The 24,839-nt window shown below is 40.6% G+C and overlaps 1 protein-coding gene across 3 annotated transcripts in view; it reads left to right on the forward strand.

Moving 5' to 3' along the window:
- The window catches only part of MAD1L1 (mitotic arrest deficient 1 like 1), a 345,841-nt gene that overhangs the window by 25,304 nt on the left and 295,698 nt on the right, over positions 1 to 24,839 (forward strand). For all 3 annotated transcript variants that reach the window (XM_084216166.1, XM_084216165.1, XM_084216167.1), the window contains exon 10: positions 10,536 to 10,622. In XM_084216166.1, the coding sequence (XP_084072292.1) occupies positions 10,536 to 10,622 (87 nt within the window). The remainder of the gene's footprint in view (positions 1 to 10,535; positions 10,623 to 24,839) is intronic.

Here is a 24,839-nt window from a genome sequence, read left to right on the forward strand (position 1 = left end):
GGTTAAGCATCTCAGGTACATAATACTTGCTGTATGAATGGGACTCCCTTGCAGTACCTTCCCAATCAAGTTCCAGTGAAATCTGAGGAGTTGGGAATATCTGATGCACCTTCTCCTCAAGGGTGGAGCTGTTGTACAAAGCTGCAGTGACACCGGCAGTGAGCAGAATCTGGAAGCTGAAGATCCCAGAGAAGCCAGGAGGAGATCTCCAGGAGGGTGGATGTTTTGAAGACTTGGGGAAAGCTGTTTAATTCTTTTATTCTTGCCTGGTTGGTTCTTTAGCATACATTTGCTGAAAAATGAAAAGTAGCTGGTTTGTGGGTAGTCCTGTATCACACAGCATGATGATCAAGGTCTTCAAGGTAAATGTGAATGAAAGGAAGGATGTGAAAGTGGTGTGAAAAAGGGTGTTTGTTTCTTTTAACAGAGAGAATAGGAGCTTTCTCTTCCGTGGATACATTTCAAACTTTGCCAGTGTTTATCATCTAATCTTATTAGTGCCTCCCCCAGCAGCTTCAGGCTTTGAAAGTGCTCAAAGCTGGATGGTAGCAGCAAGCCAAGATGATGTCCAAGTGCTCGGGGCACCAGTGCAGTCCTTACCTGAATGCTGGTCCCCAGAGCCATGGTAGACACAGGGAAGCCACAATTGCTTTTTTCTGCTCTGATCCCTGTGCTGGATGCAGGTACTTGAGCTGAGTGAGGGGTGTGAGAGCAAGCTGGCAAAAGGAGAAGAGAAATTGTTGAAATGCCACTGTTTACATCTGTAATGCAATTATACTTGAGCAGTTCCACTTTCTGTGAACAAGTCTTAAAGTCTGCTTCTATCTCCTTCTGCCATGAATTATTCATTCCTTGTGGATGAGGGTGATTGGGGCTTGGCTTTCACAGGCAGGTTTATTATACCCACTTAGCTCCAGCTCCTTTGGCTGCTCCAAGCCTCAGTTATTTTCCCAGCATTTGTTCTTAGCATTCATTGTTCTTGATGTTAAAACTTTTGGACTATGTAATTCAGCTCTGGTTTTGAGAGTGAGAGTCTGAGGGGATGGAGAGTGTTGGTTTCTTTCTTTTGCTTTTCTTTGCAGCAAGCATAGAAAGAGCTTTTTATTTAAATCTGTGCTAATTGCTGAGTCTGAGGGTAACTGTTGTATTATCACCATGTGTCAAAGAACTTGGATGTGAGACACTTTGTATGTGTGGCTTGGGAGCTTTGGATGTTAAGGAAATAAAGCAGAATTTCAAAATGAGGTGGGACTGATATGCTCTGCCTTTCAGGGAGAGTGGTTCTGAGGGCTGCTGAGACTGGGATATCATAACACAGGGGTGCCAGCACCTCTGCAGCATCAGTGACACTCTGGGCTCTTCTGTTCTGACAACTTGAGTTTGCCTGCTTTGTACTGGGACTGCAGCACTCAGGTCTTGCTGTGTCTCATGTTAGTGATGCCTAGAGCTGATGTGCTAATGGGTTTCCATTAAACTTTCCATTTTAAATGTTATTTGTCCTTCACTTTGAATATTAAATTTTTAGAAACTTTCAAAAAAAAAAAAAAAAAAAAAAGAAAAGTATGACAGAGAATTACTGCATTTGTTTAAAGTTCTGAAAGCTTTTTTTAGCCAAACAGTTCAAAGAGTGCATCTCACTAATCAGAGGAATATTTTTGCGTCCCCGGGGTGGTCACAGTGTTTTAATTGGAACTCAGGCTTCTTTGAAGTCCTTTTTAATCCTCCCTGAGCTGGGGGAGAGGGTTTGAAGACAGAGCTGTAAATCTGAAATTTCTTTGGTTTATTTACATGTGTCTGGGGACGTGTGTAATTTGTTTTCCTGGATGAAGCCCGTGGCCAGCTGAGTGGGAAATGTGCTTCCTAAAGTGGGGAGGCCTGAGCCAAAGGTGGGGGTTCTGCACAGTGAGCTCACGTGCTCCTGGATTTGTTAAAACCAGGAATTCAGCAACAGGCTCTGAATGGGAAATGAACTCGGTGGGAAATTATGTGGTAGCTAAACATGAGGCAAAAAGCTGGGATTTAAACTCGTGTTTTAGGATTAACTGATTAGTATGGCTCACAAAAATGGTGCATACTGATATTTGGATTTTACCAGTTAGGAAACAAAAGATTTAGGAGACAGTGCATATAATGGATAGCTTTAATCATCTATTAAATCAATGTGAGGTTTCATTTTTCTACATTGAACTAGAGATTTTTGGGTGTCCCTAATGATATTGCTTAGTCTTTGTGCCTCAGTTTCTAAAATTCAAGCCTTGCTTTGGTTTGGTTTCAGGGGATATCTAGAGCTACCTCAGATGTTTCATGCACTTGATGTAACTACCACAAACAGAACTCCAGTGGCAGCTGATGCCTTTTTGCCATCTTAATACAAATGTCCCCCATGGCTGCTAACAGCACAAGCATTTTCCTTAGGCATTGTCTAATTTTGTTGTTCTGCTATTGATTTTCATGATAAATATAATCATTTTTCAGCTGTGTTTTCTGTACTTCAGCAAGGCTTTTAACCTCTCACATTTGCTGGAGCTTGGATGTTTTATGTTCTGCTTCTGGCAGAGGTGAGACATAATCTTTTACTGAATTTGGGTAGTTTTTAATTAATCAAAGCAACAGGCTTAACCTCAATTTTCTAGCTGAAAGAATAACTTAGAATTCCAGCTGAACATACAAGCAGTATGTTTTTCATTCTTTCTAAAATTGTTACCATAAATTTACCTGCTACTGTTGTATTGATATTAAAAAGAAACCCGTTTAAAATACTTTTACTGTAGCTTAAAGTTGCAGTTTAAAGTGGCCATTCTTGGCATGAGATTAAATATGTGATTGTAATCAGAAGTAAATAATATATGGGATGTCAAATCACTTTATATAAAAGCAGTTGAAAATATGGTCTAGACTCTCCCAAGGACCTGTCTTCAGCCATTATTATTATTTCCTCTTGCTCAAGGTTAGGGGCTTTGTGTTACTGCTGGCTAATATTTTCAGCTGATAAGAGTCTGGGTAAACAAGGGGATCAATAAAGATGTTGAAAACAATACAAGGACTTGGGTAAATTAATATTCTGCAAGGATTATCTCAGACAGGTGTCAAAAGAACAAGACCATCAATTCAGTGCAATCTGTAAAATAGTCAAATGAACATAAATTGTCAGTAGCCAGCCTTGGCTGCAGCAGGAGCTCTCCTGTCAGACAGGAGCCCTGGCTATCTGCACAAATAATGTCTCTGTTGGTAATTTCCATGGGGGTGGAAGTTATGCCAGAAGGGCATGTTGGATACATGCAAATTATATTTGTTTTTAGATTTTGGAAAATTTTGTATCTTGTCCCTGTGTCCCACTCCTCCTTCCTTGAGAAGAAGCTGATGATGTCATTTTCTAGGCTTGGCCAAATCTCTCTTCAAATGTCTTGAGAGTGACTTTGCAGAATGGAACCAGCAGAGGTTTGGTAAAATTGATTTTTTAGCTGTCAGGGTTCCTTCCCAGTTTTGTATAATCCTGGCAATTGGCCTGTACTGGTTTTCAGGGTTTCTAATAACCCACTGTTGAAAGAAACAACATCTGTGTTTGGAGTTTGTTTCCAATGAACATATCTTTGTACTTCAATCTGGTTTTCAGATATTAATTTTTTATTGCTCTTTACAACTATACAAATGCCTTGAAAATCTAACACACAATTGGTGTTGTGCTGACATTTTTTAGATTGATGTTCTTTAGACTAGTTTGATTTGCCCTCATCTTCCTCATGAAGTCTCTTGGCTCCTCTGTTCACACTGTCAGCCCAACCTCAGGTTGCCAAAATGGTTGTTCTAACTCCAGTGGCAAATAGAAACTATAGGAAAAGCAACCCTACTTATGACTCCCTAAAAGGAGTTTTTATTCATTTATGGCATTATTTTGCCCTCCAGCTGATGCTTTTTTCTCAGATAAAGTTTGTGATTAGGAAAAACACTTAGAATGTCTTTTGTTGCTGCTGCAGTAAAATGAAACATCACATTATTAAGTGTGTTTACATTTTGTGCTTGAAGTCTTAAGGGCAATAGGTATGAAATTGTGTACCACAATAATTTCCTTTCAACATCATTAATACATAATTACATTCACTTAATTGTGAATTGAGAAAATACATTTGCTTCTCTAACTGTGAAGATTGTGCTGATATCTCTGTTAGCATCAGAACAGTAACAGCCATTTTTAAAATACATTTTAATAATTTCCAGCTTCAATACTTCGGTACTACTGCTGGTGAATACCTGAAAGTTGCTTTAGACTTTTGTGGCTTTTTCTTTCTCTTCAGTGGGTTTAAGACCTTAAGAACTGTTTATTTTCTTGTATAGGAAAAACATAGGACAAAGAATCTTACACAGCTTTGTAGGTACACTCCCTGTGTCTCAAGATGCATGTTAAATGCCTTGTTGCTGCCTTATAAATGGTTTCATTTTATGAAGGTCTCTTGATGACTCTGTGAAATTTTTGTTTCACCATGATCTCTAAAAGCTTTGAATTATGTCATGTGATTGAGCATGCAGTGGCAAACCCCAAAGGTGAGTGTTTTTATCTTCCAGATCAGCAGTCTTGGTGCTGCTGTGTGCATTCCCTCTTCCTGAGGTCTCTGACAGCTTTTCACTGCTGAGATTTCATTCCCCTGTGCAATGTGTGTTACCTGTGCTTGCTCTTAGAGCAGTGATAGGGATGAGAAAGAAGTTTGGACTGTTGAAATGTTTGCCCAATGGTTAATTTTTTTTTCCAAAGTAAGATTAATTTTATCTGGTTGAGCCCTTACCTGTATCTTTAAAGTAGAAATGAGACTTGAACGATGCGTTGTTATCATGCCATAACTTTGGGAGGAAAAAAACTTTCTTCATTAAAATCCAAAGGTTATTAACTGGAATCTAAGATAGTTTTCTTCCTTTTTCTCCCCTCCCCTCTTCAAATTATAGCTTGATTGGATTAATTTGCTAATTTTGCAATTGCTTCAAAAGAGACATATCAATTGTCTTTAGAATTGTCAAGACACTTATAAACACTTCAGATGTTTTCTTACAAATAAGTTGTTCTTCTGCTTCAAGTAGTTAATGGGGACATTTGCTTTGGTAAAGAGCAATTGGATTTGTTGATTCTATCTGTACACAAATAAGAGTTCTCTAAATGAGGAGAACCTCTAAGGCTGAGATTGCTTATTGCTTTCACTTGCACTTCCGATTTCCTCCATTTACTTTGTACATAAAATATTAAGCAGCCACTTTGTTGGAGAAACAGTCTCAGGTATACCTTATTTTTGTGGGTTTGACAACTCTTAGCACCTTCACTTGAATGAGTAAAGGTTTGTGACTGCTATTCAAAACATTTAATCAAAGTGCTAAATGTGTCCTAATTGCCTGGAAACATTGAATTTTTTTTTTTTTTTTACTAATGTGTGTAGGAGATTCCAGACCACGTGCATTAATTAGTGTAGTCAGGAATAGGAAGGGAAGGATGTAGGCATGGAGATATGAACAGACAGGGATAACTGCCTGGTCTGGAGCTTGAAGGGGCTTTTCTGCAGAAGTGCTGTTGTCAAAGTTAACTCTCAGAGCTGGTCTGGACACAGATTTTAGTGGTAATATTTTCCTGTAGTCTGGTGAAGGTGAGCTAAGGAGGCAATGCATATTTTGAGGAGAAAGGGAAATTAAGCAATTTGTAGCTTTCTTGTAACAAACAGGGAGTTAATCTGACCAAATGGAACGCAAGGAGTCTGTGCTGTATCCCAGAAGTCTGTATGAGCTCTTGTGGTTATTGATATTTGCTGAACTTTCTTGCAGGGTGAGTCCTTCCAGGAACTGAGCTGCTTTTGGACTTGGTGGAACTTCAGAGATAGGAGTCCTGTAAACCAGAGCTAGAGGAGTTAAAGCAGTTGAGGAGATCAAATATACAAAGAGGATGTTTGAGACTCACTTCAAACATACAGGAAAAGACTGTTACAGGCATTCCATGGCCTTTCTAATCATACAGAAATATTCAAAACAACTAAACTGCCTTTCCAGAAATCTTCTCTTGTTGTCATGTTATTGTTCTGTTTGTTCTTCAGATGCTGTTGTTTCCTGCCTAGAAAGAAGATTAAATTATTTTTATAAAAGTAGAAAAGGATCTTCTTGTGGAGAGCAGAATTTCAGAATCTTATTACATTTCCTTGTACATAATACAAAAAAAAGGAACAAAATAAATATTTTATACTTCTGAGAGATTACCTTAAAAAAAAACCAAACACCAAACCAAACCCCAAAAACCACCTAGAAATTGTTTTTCATAGAAGAGAATTAAGCAGATGTGAACTCCCCTATTTTCTTGACAAACACTTTAATAAGAACGTGGTCTTTGTCAGTTAATTCTGTTTAAGTGTAAAACTAAAAATACTGTGCAAAAAACCTGGTAATGTTCCATTTCAATTTAATATGACTTAGTTGAGATGACCAAACCTGTCATTGTGTATTCATACTGGGCTAAATCTGTGAAGAGAAATGTTAATTCAGCAGACTTTCAAAAATAAATAGTTCTGAGTAGTTTAGTGTTATAAATGTGGTATTAGTTTGCTAGTTTGAACCAAGTTTAGTTAAACAAAAAGAACTGAAGAACTCAGTCCTCCAAACACTTGATGAAGTGCCTGTTTTTCTCTTTAGTTTTACTTTTGTCTTGCACTTCCATACTTAAAATTTAATGTCTGTTCTCAAGCTACGATCAAAACTCTTCCTTTGCTGTGCATTTTGAAGCATTTTATAGAAGCAATAAGAAGTTGACATTCTGATAAATTATAAATTAAAAATTTTTTTTCTTTAACATTTTCATCTACTTAGAGAGTCTTGGTTTAATGTTACTTCGACAGCTAATTCTCAGTGTGTAACTGTCACAGTTTAAACTGAAATGGTAATAGATCCTTAACTAAGAACAGAGTGTTCCTCCAAATCCTGGGAAATGTCAGTTGTGTGCATCAAAAAAAAAGGCATACAAAATAGCATAAGCTGTTTTCCTCAAAAGTTTAGAAAGTGTGACAGTGGGCACCAGAAGTCATTGTATGACTTGGTTGGACATTCCATTACGTTAATTTTTCAGTTCATTTGAATGGTTTTATGTTTTCATCATTCTCAAATTGCTCCTTTTCAAATTATCAGTGCTTCAAAGGAAGGCAAAGAGCTTTGGTTACCAGCAGTTTTGTCCCCTCCTGCCTTACTGTGATGTCAATTGCTGGACTAATTTGCTCATTTAGGGCAAAAGATAACCTCATCCAAATTAGACTTAAATTCAAGTGTTTGCTTTTATGAATTTTGCTTAAGAAAGGGGGGGGTCTTAGGATGGGAAGGTGGGACAGAGGAAGAACATTCTAGCTCCTTGTGCCTTGGCTAGGAGAAGGGAACTGAAGGCAGGGATTTGCTCCTGCATTTTGGAAGCCCCTTTTTCATTTCTTCATGTGCACTTCACGATTACAAAGCACATGAATCAGTTTTATAACACCCTGCCTGAATGGGACTGTTCTGTCCCTTTACAGGCTTGTGCATGGCTGCTGCACACGAGGTGTGGGGTTTTTGGTGGCTACTGCCTGGGGAAGGTAGCTCCTGCAGCTCCTGCTCAGTTTTTCAGAAAGGGACTCTGGCTCAGGACAGGGTTTCAAACTTTGCTCAAAAAGCCATGGTGAGTCCAGTAGTGTTGGAAATCTCCATTGTCACAGAGAACCTCTTAAAGCAGATTCCTTGGCTTTCCAATGCTGGTTTTGGTATCAGCTATTCCACAGGGAGTGGACAGAGCTTAGCAAAAATTATAGGCATCAGCCAAGGCTCTCAAGGCTGGAACATGTTGCTGTGTGTTGGGATGCTGACAAATTTCTCTCTTTGCATGGCATTGTTTGCAGAAACTCATGCAATGAGAGGCCTGGTCACAGCTGGTTGCTGTTTGCTGTGCTTTGGGACTTGACCAATTCTCTTCAAATTGAAAGCTTTGATTTAATTTTATTGTGCATGCAGCGTCGTTCCACTGCTTGGATCTGTGGAAATTTGGCTTTTGCCAAACTGCTAATGCTCAGGATAGGGCATAGACCTTGGAACCAGGCTTTGAAACCTCTCACTTAGTGAGAGGACAGCAGAGTGCATGCAAAGGTGTCTTTGATCACCTGATATGATTTAGTGTTACAGAAATGAACTTTTCTTTACAGGGGACTAATACCCGTGGACTTTGTTTTCTGTTACATAGCTATGCTGCTCCACTTAGAAAAAAATAATAAAAGCTATTTAATGCCAATAAAACATTGTCCAGAACTGAGTGTAAACCTAAAGCTGCCAATTGCTGGAACTGAGATTGGAAGCTGATTGTTGGTTTGAATGGCTGAGCAGATGAGGATGATTGTTTTTTATTGGAAATCGGTCAGGAGCTGTCATTACTAGAAATCTGTGGCTTTTATAGTACTCTCTCATTTTACTACTGGATTAATTTCAGTTCCTGATCTCAGTCCTAATAGATTATGGTATGAATTTCTGGGGGAAAAAAAGGAGAGAAAAAAATCAAGGCAGATTCTTTTTTTTAATGTATAAAAAAAATTGTATCTGTGAAATTATTTCATTGATGCAGAGACCATACACTGGTGTTGAGGGCTGGCACTCAACATGGCCAGAGAGCTGCCTGATACTAACTATGCTTATGATAAATCTGCTGTATTTGGGTGATTTATTAGAAGCTTACAAGTGCATTTTTCAGAGCCTTGTTGACTTGGCCTTATGTTGTAGAAAGATTTTTCCCGTGGAAATCATTGTCTGCTTACAGCTGCTTCTTGCCAAACAGACTTAGGTGTGCCCAGTCCATTTCCCTGGTGTTCCCTCTGATGCCCAGCCATTGGTAGCCCTCAGTAAAGAGCTGGTGAACTGCTCAAGTTAAGGATCCCTTCAGGCTCAGCTACAACACTTTGAAATGTTATTTAATACTGCAGCATATTTTGAAATCCAGGTGCATGTTGGCTTAAAATTGGCTTGTCTCTGCTAACAGAATTTTATTTCCAGATGTTCTAGCCAAGCCATCACTACGTTGTGTCTTGGTTTCTTCTCATAATTCCTTTGGCTAGTGAGTGTGATGTCCTGTCCTGAGTGATTCCTTTGCTGCAATCTGTGCCTCTGTTGTCTGATGGGAGAACATTTCCATCTCTTTCACTGTATATTGACTATTAAGACTTGGATCTAACACAAGTGGTGTTAGAGGCCTCAAAATTTTCTGCTGAGGAAGGATAAAGGTTTGTAATTCTGGAAGTGAAATGCAGGAATCTTTCAGCTGGGGTTGCCAAAATTGAATCCTATCTGCACCAACTCAGCGTTTAACTAATTTTCGCTCAACTGGAAGTGACAGATGATTAAAGAGAAAAAGCAATGCCTTTTTTTTGATGTGAGTTGCTGCCTGAAAAATATTTTCATCAGAGAAAGGGCTAGAAGAATATTTTCTAGTCCTAGAAAATGTTCTAGTCCTAGATCCAGTCAGAATCCAATGATCAAGCTCGAGGCTCTTCTCCCTGTTCAGCTTTTGGAGTGGCAGCAGCCTCATTCCAGCACTGTTGCAATACTGTAGACTCTGACCAGGTTTCATCTGCCAGCAGCAGTGGAACCTTGATTTGCTTTTTGGGGCACATGATAGCTTGTGTGTCTGCAGATTTCACTGCTGCAAAACTGACTCCCCACTTGCTCCCTGTGAAAAGCCCTTTCAAGGTCTGGGTTACTCTTCCCCTTTGTGGGTGGTGCATCTTGGAGCAGAGGGATGTATGGACCCAGTTCATACAGGGGTGAACTCTCCAGCTTCCTTTCCTCTGGGAAGTGTGACAGAGATGCTTCTGTTTTAGGGTGGGAAAACCTTTCTGATGGCTCAAGACAAATTTTTATTGTTATGTCTTAAGGAGAGGCCTCTGAAAGAGTAGTTTCCTCCTGCAGAGGCTGTTGATGTGGTCCATGGAACTGCCAGACTGGAGTTATCTTGGTCCCATTCCATTACCTTTAAGCATTTGTCATTAGATTGGATGAAAAAATAAACCCATTTCTGACTGCTGTGGAGTTGTTGCTAGCAGGTCTGTAAAAATCTCTGATCTCTTTGACAAGGAAAGGTTATCAGTGACATCTGAAGTGTTAGCCAGAGCTGAGGGATTCTGGTTTTTTCTCCTGTGGCTCTGAAGTCGTGGTGTGTGTGAAGGACTCTGAAGTCAGCACACTGGTAACTCTGTGGGAACACTGCTTTGAGTCACCTGTGATGTACCTGAACATCTACACTCTCAGAGGGTGTTCAGCAGTAGCCACAGTTGTTGAATTGTACAGTCTGTATTTTGATTGATTTCCTCCTTTTCTTACCCTCTCACTACTAATGCTGTGCTCATACTGTGATGCCTTCAGGTTTTATGTGAGCTGGACAAGTTGCAGCTCTGTTTTGTTCTAAGGGACTGCAACAGGTTTGGCCCCAGGAAATCATCTTTGCTTTTGGTAAGAGCTGTGGAATATAGATTTGCAAGCAATGATTCATTAAAAGTTTTTATTTTGTTTTAATTGCATAGGACACCTGATGATCTCTCAAGGCAAATTGTGGCCCTGCAGCAGAGGGAGCTTGCCCTGAAGGAGCAAAATTCCACCTTCATGAACAGGTGAGTGACTCCAGGAGGGGATGCTGGTAGCAAGACCTTGCTCTGTTAAAGCCCAGAAGAAGGAAACAAGGGCTGCAAACTGAGAGACCAGCTCTTTATGTTTCCTTGATGTTCCATGTTCCTTCTGTGCCACCTCCTATTCTTTCCCATGTTGCTAAAGGGTTTTCTGCTTATTGAAATCCTTGCAGGAGAAAAAAAAAAAAAAAAAAAAAAAGATGAGTAACTGTGGGTGATGCAGTGAAGAGTTAATCAAGCTTTATGTAATGAATGTTTGCAAGGGGAAATGAGTTGCTTTCCCCAGACCATTTCATCTGGAAAGGAGATGTCACAAAGCAAAGTGTGCCAAGTATCCATCTGGGTATGGGAAAAGGAGTAGGAGCTCTGAGGACTGTGATTTGACTGCTAAAAGGACCAGGTTGTAGAGATGGTGAAGGAAAAGGATGTTTGCAGTTTTGGTGGCCAAGGGCTGCTAGGCTTTGAGAGGAGCAGCCTGTTTATGGAGTGAGATGTGTGTTTGAAACATGAGGGTGTTTAAACCATTGCCCTCCTGTGGGAGTAAATGTGTAATGGGGAAATGAATTTGCCAGAGCTAAACTTTCCAGCCTGCACTGGTTCCGCAGCCTTTCTGAACACAGTTCCACAGCATGCCAGACAGTGCTGCTCACCCTCAATGCACATCTTCTTGCTTTTCTGTTTAATTCCACACATTAGGAGCCCTCTGTTAAAGCCATTCTTGTTAAAAGCAATATCCCTGTCTTTCAAAAAGACCCTGGACTGTTTGCAGCAGGGTTGTGGCTGCCTTGGCTGAGCAACAGGAGTGTGGGGAATTTCAGCCTTTGGTGTAAAAATGCTGAATGCAGAGCAGTCAGTGCCATGCTGAGCTCTGGGTGGGCACACTTAGCTTATTGTGGGCAGCATTTCCTGATGTGTCTCCTGAGGTAGGTGATGCTCCTGTTTTGGGCTTCACCTTCCTAATGATGGGCAGGATTCAAGCAGGGTGGTAAAAAGTTTTGGCTGTGCTGCTGCTGTTAATGAAACTGTTTAGTCACTTGTAAAATGGTTAGCTAAGTGTAAATTCCCAGGAGCGAGCCAGCCAAATTATTGTGTGGTTTTATCTGTGAAGTTTACAAGGGAGAAAAAAAAAGTCTCACCAATATAAAAACGACATTCTGCATATTAAAAATAAACCAAGCAAACCCTCAAACCCACAACTGATTAAATGATAAAATAAAAGAATGATGGTAGTGTTTGAGTTGCAGATTTGGGTTTTTTTTTTGGCTGCTTTTCGCAGCCCTTCAGAGAAGTTCTTTTTCTAAATTTATTAATGGCCAAGGGGAAACGTCTGTTGAAAAAGCAGCTTTTTGGTAGTGCCTGTTCATCTAGATATAATTGTGCCAATTTAGTTTAAAAATAAAAACATGATTAAAATTACTTTTTGATTTCAAGTTAAATGGGCTGTAAAGCTGCTCAAATTAAAATTCTAACATTTTCCTGATGTGTCAGTTCTGAAACTGATAATTTTGACTTTCTTCTATCACATACCTTATTCTGTCTTAAAAAGAAGGCAATAAGATAAATTTTTAAAAACCTTTCATTACAAGTGATTTGAAAGTTCTCAGCAGATGATTTTGAGTTTTTGGAAATAAAACCTTGTTAAGGAATCAAACCTAATTTTCTCCTTTCCATAAATCTTTTCCAGATTTAGCTGATGGTCTTCTCTTTTATTTGTTTCATAATTGTGTTCAGAATTGTCTGTGTATTAGAGTAATTTAATATGTGATCATGCCTCCCTCTAGTGATGAAGCCCAGCACTTATTCAGCTTTCTATTTTTTTTTTTTTCAGCCACAGGTTCTTTTGCCCTTAGTTGAAATATGTTGGTTTTGGTGCTGATAGTGCAATGTTTGATTTATAGCATCAGTGGTTATGTGTGTACAGAGCAATGTACAGTACAAACACCACAAAATTTGTGTCTCCCCTAAGAACTTTGTTTTCTCCATTAAAATTATTGAATTGGCAGATGCTTAAGAAAACATCATCACAAATTGGCATCTGAATTTATTTTTATGTCAGTGAAAGAGAGAATCACAGATAATCCTGACTCACCTGTTGCTACAGTGCAGAACTGTGTTTAGTAGATGAGATTTTTGAGTGTCATGGTAAAGAGCATTATATGGCTCCCTTCCCTAGCTGGCAGATGTTGAATCTTTGTGCAGTGTGTGTGTGTGCTCATCACCAGCTTTTAAACACAGGCAGGAGAGTGCCTGGAAGGTGTGTGAGGGGTTTGCAAGCTGATCATTCTCTCTCTGTCTTTACACTGCAGTCATCTTGGTTTGTATTCCCAGTGATGCTTTCCCACACTGTTCAGTGACTGGGGTAGAACTTGCCAGCTGCTGTTTCTGTTTCCAGTGTCCTGATCTAGGGTGGGGATTTATGGTTGAAAAACACCTTTTCCAAATGGCTTTACTAAAAAGAAAAATTATTTTTTTCTCTCATTTTTGCATTTTTGACCTGCTTTCCATTTATTACTGTGCATTTTTAGAGCCAGTGTTTGTGTAATTAAAAGGCAATAGAGATGATCCCACCACAAAGAGACAACATCACTATAAACCCATTTTTGCAGTGGTATTTCCCTGAGTGGGGTTCTGCACCGCAGTCTGTGTTTGGTGTAGCCTGTGCAATTGCCAGTGTCTCCAGGCTTCCCAGAGATCAAATGATGATGCATATCCTTTTTGCTCCATCACTCACATTGCACACTTTTAGACACAGAACCACAGGACTGAATTTCCTGAGCAGTAGGTTTAAATCAATTTCTTTTAACAATGATTGTTTACACATCTGAGTTGTGTCGACTCCCTCGGAGCTGGCTATTTTTGCTAAGGGGAGAAAACCTTCCTGTGGTGCCAGCATGGGGCAAGAGGAGGGTCACTTTAGCACTGAACACATGGGCAGCAACTCACTTCTCTTGGCACCTTCAGGATGGCTGAGTAATGCAGCTGAAAGTGCCATTAATCGTGCGTGATGGACTCGCAGTGCTGCTCGGGAGTGTGTTGCTAGAAGTCGTATAAATAGAGTAAATTACACTTGCAGCAGCAGCAGGAAGTGTCCTGGAGCTTTTTAACTGCAGAGCAAAGATAACAATCCAAAGGTTCAAAAGCTCAAAAGAAGATTGCTCAGAGCCAATTTGATAGCGAGAATTGTACATGTCTTGCTCTTTAGGGAAAGGTGATGGAAGGGAGGTGTTTAATTAGTGGGTCAGTTTAACCATGCAGCCACCATTAGTTAAAGCCCCTTTTTCCCCCCAGCTGTGACTGCTGTGGGTGTGGTACTGAAATGTGTTGGTGGATGTAGTTTGGAATATGGAAAGTCAGCCAAGTGGTTCATAAGCTTTTCTCTGATGGAGAAATGATGTAGCAGTTATACTATTTTTTAAAGTGAGAAAAGCTGCATATTTATTGTGCCTGCTTCCTATCTACATATTTGGTCTCTCTAGAGAGATTTCCTCAAACAATCCTGGCAGAGTATTCTGGAATTTGAAATGTTGTCCTATGAGATGGCTCACATGAAGGAATGATGCTGCATTTGGAAAGACAGACTATGAACATGGTTACTTGTGGCTCCTCCCAAAGTCATAATTTCTACTTTTGCTCTTGTGGGCAAATTGTAGGATTGATTTTGGACCTTGAGATGTCTTGTGGAAAGTCAAATAGAAAGAAACACATAGGTGAAGTTGGTTCTGGGCAGGATGAAGGACAGAAGGGAAAATGGAAGAGCAGTAAATCCTTGGTTCTGGTGTTGAGATCCTGGAGCTGATGGCTTACTCCCATCACCTCGTGTCAGAAACCCAGCCATGTGTTTTGACATATTGTTTCATATGGGAAAAGGGACTCAGAATGTGTTTGGAAAAGGTTTTTCCTCCTGCAAGTGCTCATGGAGTTCTGTTAAGAGACATAGTTGTTTACCACCTTTATTCATATAAATCATGTAAAACTGATTTACCCCAACAACCTGCTGTGTGTGATGTTGTTTAAAATGAAATAAAACCCCAAACCATTGAAGACCAGGGAATGTAGATTGCAAACTGAACAGAAAATGCTTTAGACTTGGGCAGCAGGGATTTTTTTTTAAACAAAAAGAATGAGTGATGATAAGCCCAGAACTGTCCATCTTCATAAGTGCTGTTAGATCAGAAGTGTTGTAAATCTATTGCCCAACCTCTCTTTTCCTTGGATGTCCCAATGAATGTCAGTCACAAAAACAAATAGAGCCTGTCAGACTTCTTCCCCTAATCTTCTGGAAAGTTGGACAGAAGTTTAATTACAGTGAAGTGTCTTTTATCTGACAGAGAGAGAAGTGCTAGCTTTTTAATAGGCTTTATGAGTTATTTTTTGATCAAAAGAAGCACTTAATGTCTAATATAGGATTAGGTAGGGATTTTTTTTCTTCCTTTGTTCATTTATATGGCACATTGCACCTTGATTTATACATGGAGGTGTCTGTGTACCTAATATCAGACAAATGTTTATTCACGGTGCTTCAGGGCAATATTAACTGCTGGCAGGTTCTGCATTCATTTTCCAGAGTGAGATGATGAAGAAATGACTGTAGATGCTGCTTTTCCTTTTCTCCAAAAGGGATCTTTCCTGCACTTCTCTACCAGAAGGTACTCAATAGGGTCTCATTAAATGACCAATCTACATATTCATATAGCAAGCTTCTAGAGCAACATCTGGTTATTCATGACTCTAATTAGGTAGATACAAAGCTTTTCTATTTTTTTCTATCATATGGTTAGCAGAAAATAGGAAAGCAAAAAATAATTTAGCCAAGACATTGACTTATGCTTCCAATTTGAAAAACATGGGATTTTGCCCAGACCTTTGCTTTTCATGATTGTGCCATTTTTAGTCTGATTTCCTGAGGAAGTGAGGCTTATTACTGTGCTTTGTGTGTGTATGTAGATGAGATTTGTCTGTGCCTACCCTACACTTTTGAACTTGCAAGTTGTGTTCTGTCAAGCTTGGCAGATGGTGGAGGTCTCAAAAAGAATGAATTCCAGCAAGTTTAAGGCAGTCAGATCTCCATCTCCAGGAGATCTCTATCCTGAGGCCATGCCATGAGGTCATGTCAGGGATCAGAGCCCTGCAGGCAAACAGACCCTTGGGAATGTCCCACTGTCAGAAAGGCTCCTTTGGAGATCAGGCAGCACTGGAGCTCTGGCTTCACACCCTGGCAGCACCAAAATCCATCATTTTTTTCCATCTATTCCATTCTTTCCAAAGGCTCATGGTATTTGTGAGAGTACCATGGTAGTGTTGCTGGCATGGTTTGCATGCTTTTCATGTTTCCTGTCATTTTGGTATGAGAAAAAGAAGTCTCCTTGAGTCAGGAGTCACCTTTAGAGAGAAATCCACAGGAAACCAGGCACCTTTGGTTCTGGAGCTCATGGAACAGTCTCTCTGTATTTAAGAAAAAAATATGTAGAAAAAGCCAAAAAAAGCAGCCTAGAGGGGATAGACAAAGCTATAATGATACCCTGGAGCTCTGTGGAGACTGTGGAGTGCAAAACCAGTACAAATATTAGTACTTGGTGTCTTACCTTGTATTTGACTGTGCTCCTGGGAGAACATTCGAGAATAATCTGTGAGAGCACTCTGTTCAGTGCTCTGATCACTTCTAATGATTAAAAACAATAATTGTAGAAGGTATTTAACTCTGTTCTTAATAGTCCTTCTTGTTCCAGGGTCATGATTGACCCTGGGTGTTCCTACCAACATCCCTGATGTCTGTGCATCTCTTAATTGCTGGAATGAATGATAGCTTACATTTCATCTGGAGATGCTGATTCAGCATTCCCTTGGTAGCAGTGGGCATTGTTGACTGGGAAAAGTGTAAAAATATCCAGCTAATTTGGTAGGAAGCACAGGCTGTTCTTGGTAGTGTGTGGTACAGCAGACACCGTGGTTGGAACTGCACTGTGGAAGTTAAGGAAGGAGAAATCTGCCTTGCATCTCTCCTGTGCATGACTCACATCTACCCTATAAATCTTTCACTTCTGTGAGATTAAAATTCCTAAAAATTCTAGATGAAATAGATGTATCTTAATACTAGTCCAGAGTTCTCAGAAACCAGAATGAATATTTAGATATTGAAGTAATTAGAAGTCAAAACTTATTATCTATTATCATTATTCTTATTCTTTCCTTCTTAGCAGCGGGATGCTATGATCAAATTAATGATTTACAGGAGCCTGATGGGCAGAGTGCCCCACATCCATGTTATATTTGTGATATGAGCACAAAGGGAGGAATTGTAATCTCAGCTGTGCAGTAGGCAGCAGTACAGAAATATTCCACTTTGAAACCAGTAGTATTATGTAAAACCATATATTCAGCCTGCTGCCAAGCTTTGTATAGAGCTCTGGGAATTGTAGTGCTTTAAGATTTCCAGTTCTTTGGATTTGTCTTTTATTTCCCCTGCAACATGGCAGTATGCCTTGAAAAACTTGATGGGAGTTGGATAGAGTGGGGTCTATCAGTTTGGTGATATCTTTGGGATCAGTGTTGAAGTCACCAGGGTGGTTCCATAAATGAGGAGGATGATTGGAGCCCAGGAAGTCTGGACTCAGTTTCTGGAGTGCTTTCCTGGGTGCTGAGTCACTTTATCCAGTGACACAACAAACATTGCATCCTGCCTGCACATCGCTGTTTTTAAGGCAAATAAACATTAATTCCTATCTACCCATATCTTTTAAGAATTTTTTTGTTCTTTTCTCCCCCAAACACACATCTGTTTCTTCCCATACAGAATGTTAAAATGGCTGTAGTGACTGTGGCTCCTGAACTGTTTCATGAGAAGGCATTAACAGTCAAACAAGGCTGTGTTTAACAGTTTTGTCTCTTAATTTGTAATGCTAGAACTGCAATACAGCTTTCCTGAGCAGTCATGGGAAGCCAGAGGGAGATTGGTGGCAGAATGCAGAATGAATTTTCTGTCTTTTTGTACTCATTTATTTGAACACCTACTGTAGTTGCTGTAATAACAGGAGTTTTGAAACAGACTATGGATTTTTCTAAAGTACTTTATGGTACTGTTGATATTGTTTATTTTGAGCAGATTGATGAGGACAGCCAGAATACACTGAGACATTTTACCAAGGTAAATGTGAATTCTGTAGGATTTTTTAACCTGCTGTAAAGTGGTGTCAATTCAAATACTGCAGAGAATATGGGTATGCCTGAAAAATAGATTGTCTGGCCTGGGATGTCTCAATCAGTTGATCATATCTGCATGTACACTTTGTTCAGCTCCATAACTAACTGCTTCTTGAACAATTTCTCATCTGGATCACATCCTCTCTACTGCCTGCTGCCTTCAGGCTGCTGTTATTGGTATTTTCATTATGTGTTTAATATTCTTTGTGGCTGCTTGTGTGCACCTGTGAATGTATAGAGCAAAATACTGAAGGTATATCACTGCTGGTGGTGGGAAGGCATTTTTAATTACTCATAAATATTCTCCTACTGTCAAAGTTTTATCATCTATACAAAAGACATACTGCTTGGAAAGTTTATTCAAGAAGTGAACTGCTTGTCTTTTTTAGCTGTGTAAGGCAAAAAAAAAAAACCAAACTTGTCATAAATTGCAGTCAACCCCCCTCCCAAAAAGCAGCTTTCTCTTGCTGCTCTGAAAGTTAAATGACTAATGTGCATAATTTATTTGAGCATCTGTGCTAAAAACTTGCATACCAAGTTTTAGTTCAATGTGATCAACAATGGCGAAAATTAGGATTTATCATGGAAATGCTGATGGATGTGAACATGTGGAGGCTAAACCGGTGCCTGACAAACCTTCTTATTGTGCAATGCTAATGGTGAAACACAGTTTTTTCTGCTGTAATTGCATTCCCCCCCCTCCTTGGCTGCTTAATTTGCTCCTTTTCAAAATTTGGTGGTTTTAGCTGCACTTCATATTTGGATTCCTGCTTTTTCTGGAGTCTGCATAAAACCTCCTAAGTTGTCTTGTGATATTTCTAAGCGTAAGATACCCTGAGCTGCCTGGCTGAGCATCAGCAGCCCGGGCTGGGCTGGGGCTTTGCAGTAACTGCCTGAGAACAGGAGATGGTGCCGGCAGCCTTGGCAGCTGCTCTGCCTTCCCTCCCCTCCTCCTCCACCTCCTCTGCCTCGCACAGCCAGGCTGCTGTCACCAGCATTATAAATTCTGGAGCCAATTAGCTAAAAAATGTTACAAGTGAAAGGAAAGAGAAGAAGCTGTAGAACATCTTGATGTGAATATGCCTGTTTCAGAAATTCTTCCTGTGGAGAGCTTGAATCACAGAATCACAGAATGGTTTGGGTTGGAAGGGACCTTAAATCACATTTCCAGCCCACTGCCATGGGCAGGGATGCCACTCACTATCCCAGCTTGCTCAGGGTCCCATCCAACCTGGCCTTGAACACTTCCAGGGATGAGACATCCACTGCCTCTCTGGGCAGCCTGTCCTAGTGCTTTACCACCCTCTGAGTAAAGAATTTCTTCCTAACATTTGAGCTAACCCTGCCCTCTGTCAGTTTAAAACCATTGCCCCAGGTCTTCTCACTCTCTACCCATATAAAAGGTCCTTGTTCCTCCTTTTTATACGCCCCCTTTAGGCACCTGAGGGCAACAAAAAGGTCTCCCCAGAGCCTTCTCTTCTCCATCTCTCTCAGCCTGTCCTTGTAGGAGAGGTGCTCCAACCCTCAGGGCATCTTCCTGTCCCAGCAGTGCCTTTTGCTTCAGCTCTGGTGCAGCTCTTGGTGAAGCATCAGATACATTTGAGACATTGGTTAAGGAAGGAGAAGTTGGTTTGGAGGAGTAAAGGCAAAGCCTTCTCAGAAAATGGTGCTGGTAAAGTCTTGTGTTAGATATTGGAAAGATCTTGGATGTGCTCATTTCTCCAGCCTTGCCCACAAGATTTCTTGTTGAAGGAAATGTATTGAAAAAAAAATTGTTGATATTTAAATTCCCAAAGTCAGACCAATTGCTTAATTCTTGCATGGGCATCACAGAAGGGAAATGTGTTTCTAGTCAGTTCCTCTCTCTGTCTCTCTTTGAAACAGCATTTGGTGTGTTTTCAGGCAGTAGTGGCTCAGCCATGCCCTTGTTCAGAAGAAATGTTTACAATTTCTCAGTGCAATCATTCTGTTGAAGAAACGTATCCCTCCTTAGGAAGGAGGTAGAGTTGGCTTCAGAAGGGATGCATCCTACTGGTCCACTTACTTTGTTGCTGGTGGCTTGTGTTTGTTTTGTTTTTCAATTAACCTGTGGTGGGATGTGACATTCAGAGGGCTTTTGGGGCTGGATGAGTGGTCAGAAAGCAAGCTGGGGTGTGGTGCCCTGTTAGAGTTTAGAACAGTGTTCCACAAAATGTAATTTCCTTGTCATATTTTATGTATGGGCTGTTTTTGCATATTTTCAATATTTAAAACAATGTCCATATTAATAACTTTAGAAATATGTTCTCACTGTTAAGAGATGGAAATCAGTAACAAAAAACACACACAAAAAAATCCCATCAAAACCCCCACAACAAATCCCCCAAGCTTTCCTTTTATTCAAGCAACAACAATCAAATTCTTATGACTGGAATAACTACTGAAGAGGCTCTCTGTTTCTCAGCCAGAGAAAGCTTTTGAAATATTTATGGAAATAAACCAAAATGTGTCCCTTTCTGACTGTACAAATAAGAGATTATCAGATCTAGCCTATGGCAGTTGCAGTACATAGAGTCCAAAGCATCTATAACTAATAACATAGAGTGTATGCTTTAAAAAAAGCTGTGAGGTTTTATTTTTTTTAATGGGTCTCTACTGACAAAACAGCACATTTTCCATGGATTATCCTAATGAAAAAGTCCCTCTTTGCATCTTGCATTAGAGGTAAAAATTAACGAGACAATACATTAATTGACCTTTTAAAACCAAAAGCATCATTTCTGTTGATGCATCTTTATCTACTTAAAGAGCAGGACTGAAATCACTTAGTAGCTCTTTCTGTGGTAGCTGGGAGAGTGGAGCAGGGCTGCTCCCATCCCCTCCTGTTGAATCCTGTGCCACCAGGGACAGAATTGCAGCACAGCTTGTCTGGCTGTGTCACACTCCCAATTTACTGAGTTGAACTTGCTCATCTGGGTCTTAAACCTTGCTTTTCATTCTACAAATCTTGCTCTGGTGTGAGAATCGGAGCTTGTTGAAGTCAGAGTGCATTTTGATGATTCACAGAAGATTCAGCAGAGCCAGGCTTGTGAGGAGCACTGATACCTTTTATTAGCCCCAGTGATAGGATTAGCAGACAGACACACGTGTGGGCACAAAGCCAACACTGACATCTGATGGAGAGGGAAAAGCCTTCCAGCTAAATGCAGGCTGAGAGCAATTGCTCTGAGTTTAACTTGATTCATCAATTGGGCAATTGGAGAGAGAAGGTGGTGGGCACACTTGGGACAGGAAGCAGAGGAGATGGAAGGGCTGTTAGCACCCATGAGGAAGAGACTGTCCAATTCATTCTGATAGCAGGATTTGGGTGCTTGGAGAAGACAAACCATCAGCAGAATGAACTTTCTCCTTATAGAAAGCAAATAGTGTGTGTCATGTTTTTATTGGAGCCACGTTCCAGTAAATTCTGTGCTTCACTGACTCAGCACTGGAGCGTCAGTCTTGCAGTTAAGGGACTAGGACTTCAATTTTATATTAGCCAAAAATACTGTTTTCTAAACTGTCAATAAAATAATTTTGCTATATTGTTTGACTTATCTCCTGTGGGCAGTCGGGTGCAGCAGCAAGTCTGAGCTGCCAATACAGTGACTGCAGAATGAGTTTTGCTTTGTTTGTCCAAACACTTTCTAGGATCAGTCACCGCTCCCTGAGCCCTGCTGTGAGTGCTGTGGGCTCTGCTGACTCTGGGAAAGGCCAGCTGCAGATACCAAGTGGGATGTTGGTGCTCATGGCAAAATCTGTTGTCAATTTTGGACTTAACAGCAGCGTAATTAACTTGTTTATTTATTTTTAATTGTGTCCTGTTAGTACAAGCGCACCTGCTGCTGTGTTACCTTGAATCATGATGTGCAGTTTGTGCACAGCCATAGGTGGTAAGTCTCTAGCTCTCCTATTTGAGAGTGACAAGATGTATTTTAACAGTGTATTTGTCAGATTTTTTCTTTCCTGATTACTTCCAAAAAGGGGGGAAAATGCTGATAATAACTGTGATTATAAAACCCCAAGTAACAGTAAGATAACCTGGGGCAGAGTAGTGCCTAAAAATACTTGTTGTTTTTAAGCTAATTACATTTTATATTGCCAGTGACCTTTTGGAAACCTTTCATTTACATGGATTGCTGATGCCTCCAAGGAAATGCCTTTATGCAGAGGGAAAATGCATTCCAGTCGTCTCCTCAAAGCAGAATGCAGGTCTGCTGTCTGTAGAATGTGCCCTTGCTCAGAAGGACTTTGTAACAGGCTTGTTCTGAACTGCAGGGAGAGCTCTTCCTGGTGGAGAAGATGAGCACCCAGGCTGTGTCATCTCTCCAAGCTGCTGCTTGAAGGTGAGGGCTCAGTGTATAAACAAGGATGGGGGGCATTCTTGATCTTACAGAAGTATTCATTAGTACTTAAAGGTAGAGGAGTCAACAATTCATTCAGACTCTCTTGTGAAATTTTTGGCTCAGTGGCAAACTTATGAATGATGACCTGTGGGCCTTGTTTCATACATATGAGCCACATATAAGGCAGACATTCCTCAGTTTTCGCAAGCTTTTAATTTGGCTTTTTAAATGTTGTGTTGAAATAAATACTTCATATCTTCCCTGAATGAATGCTGAAGGTCTTGAACTGAACACAAGAGAGTGAGACTGAATGAAGTTTTAGTAGTTTCTCCTTTCCAATCCTCTGGAGATGGTTGTCTAATTCCTGAATGAGATCTGAGCAAGAGAGCAGATTTGTTGCAGCTCCCGAGGATAATGTAGCTGTCATTGAGGCTGACAGAAGTTCCTGTGTTCTTCTCCTTGCAAACCCAGCAGTCCTGGTCAGACAGCCTCTGACTTCATTGGTTTTGATGTTTTAAAAATAAAGTGAGTGGCATCTTTTGTTGATGTGTAGAGACTTTGAAGAAGTTCCTCTTGTCCTTAAAGGAGTGAATCAAGCCAAGGACTCGGTGTAGATGGTAGCATGTTTGATCAGTCGAGCTAGTTTTTAATTCATGTTTTTTCACAGCACTTTTATAGAATAACTTCCTTCTCTAGGTACCTTACTTCAAAGAAGTAGACCACTGGCTCATCTGTAAGATATTGAAGCACATTCTTGAATCATGGGGGAGGAACTGGACATATAAAATCCATGAGACTTGGCTGATTGTTACCAATTCAGAACCATGTCCATACTCCCATACTGGGATTTATGCCACTAAGTACTCATCACTGTGTCAGGACAGGCTGATGTGGAGGCCAGCTGAAGCACAGAAAATTTGGGACCAACAGATGTCCTGCAGCAGAGATGAACCAGGACTTGTAAAAATGCTTTTCTTAGGAGGCTGATGTTGTAAGCAATGTGTGTCTGCTGTGTTTTTACACCTGACCTAGGCTGGAGCCTCTCTGAAGTACAGTAAATGTTATTTATGTTCTCCCAGGTGTGCACAAGGATATGTGTTACTGCTTGTGGTCAATGATGTGGTGCTTTTTAATGTCTTGGAGCTGCTTCAGATGAAGAGGATGAGGGAGAGGCTGGATGGAAACCGAGAGACCTCTGTAAGACAGGACTGCAGAAACATTCAAGACTCAGTGGAGCTTTGGAAGCAATTTTGTTCTGGGCTCTGATTTTGACCCAGGACTTGTGTGTAATGTTAACCAAGTCAGCACAATCTGTCCTCTGGCTGGTGGGAGTTAACAAACCTTGTGACAGAATTTACCAGAGCATGTTTTTGTCACTGCTTGTGCAGGACTTTCTCAAAGAGCAGTTCATGTCACTTGCAAATCCTAAAGCTTTTGCCTATGCCCCAAACAGATTTTTTTTGAATTCTTTCAAATATAGACATGAGAGAAAGGAGGTAAATTTTGTTTTGCTTCAATTAGCTTTGTATCCCATTCATCAAACAGCATCCTATTAGGAAAACAGTGGGAACCCTCCTAAGGAAGAGAAGATTCCATGGTCCTGGGGTAGACCATTATGCAGAGATGCTGCCTAAGAGCCCTGCACAGTCCATGCTTGCACTGTTGGAATGACACAGAGACAAGAAGGGTTGTGAGAACAGCTTTGTTTTGGCACTGCACCAGGGATTTGTTATGACACTGAGAATTTTGCTTTGGTGTGGATTTCCTGGTTTGCCTTACACATTTTAAAGGTATGTAGTGAGAAAAAAATAGAGAGCAACCTGTGAAGATGGTGAAAGGTCTGGAGGAGAAGCCATGCAAGGAGTGGCTGAGGTCTCTTGGTTTATTCAGCTGGAGAAGAGGAGACTGAGGGGAGACTCATCAGGGCTGCAGGGACAGCTCCAGAGCAGGGACAGGACCCAGGGAGTGGCTGGAGTTGTGTCAGGGAGCTTTAGGATGGAGATCAGGAAAAGGTTCTTCCCCCAGAGGGTGCTGGGGCGCTGAAAGGCTCCCCAGGGAATGGTCACAGCTGCCAGAGCTCCAGGAATGTTTGGACAACACTCTCAAGGATGCACAGGGATTGTTTTCTGTGCAATGCCAGGAGTTGGGCTCAATGATCCTTGTCAGTTGTTTCCGACTCAGGATATTCTGTGATTCTAAAAACTACATTTTTAGACTCCAGCTTCTGCAGAAAAGGGGTGGAGTGTGAAAAGTGTGTCATTACTGCCAAACCAGCTGCAGCTGAGCAAAGCCATGTAGGAGAGTAAATCATCAATATTTCAGATCACCACTTTGATAAACAAATTTTAGAAAGTGAGAATGAAAACCTGAGGAAACAATGCAGAAGAGTGAGTCTGTGTGTGTTAATGTCCCTTGAGCCCCTAGCAGGCAGGAGAAGGGTTGTTAGAATTCTAATTTGAATTCAAATTCCTTTTGATTTTGTAGTCCATGCCAATTCTGTGTATATTGTCATTGGAAAGTGAGCAGAGGATGCTTAAGACTCCCTTACTTTTATGCTTGGCTAATTTTATGGTCCTCCCATATTTTGTTGCTGTAAATGTTGCAGACTTTATTACATTTAAACTGGTTTTAATATAGTAGG

This window comes from Fringilla coelebs (assembly GCF_963513975.1).
Source record: "Fringilla coelebs genome assembly, chromosome: 16".
Taxonomy (NCBI): domain Eukaryota; kingdom Metazoa; phylum Chordata; class Aves; order Passeriformes; family Fringillidae; genus Fringilla; species Fringilla coelebs.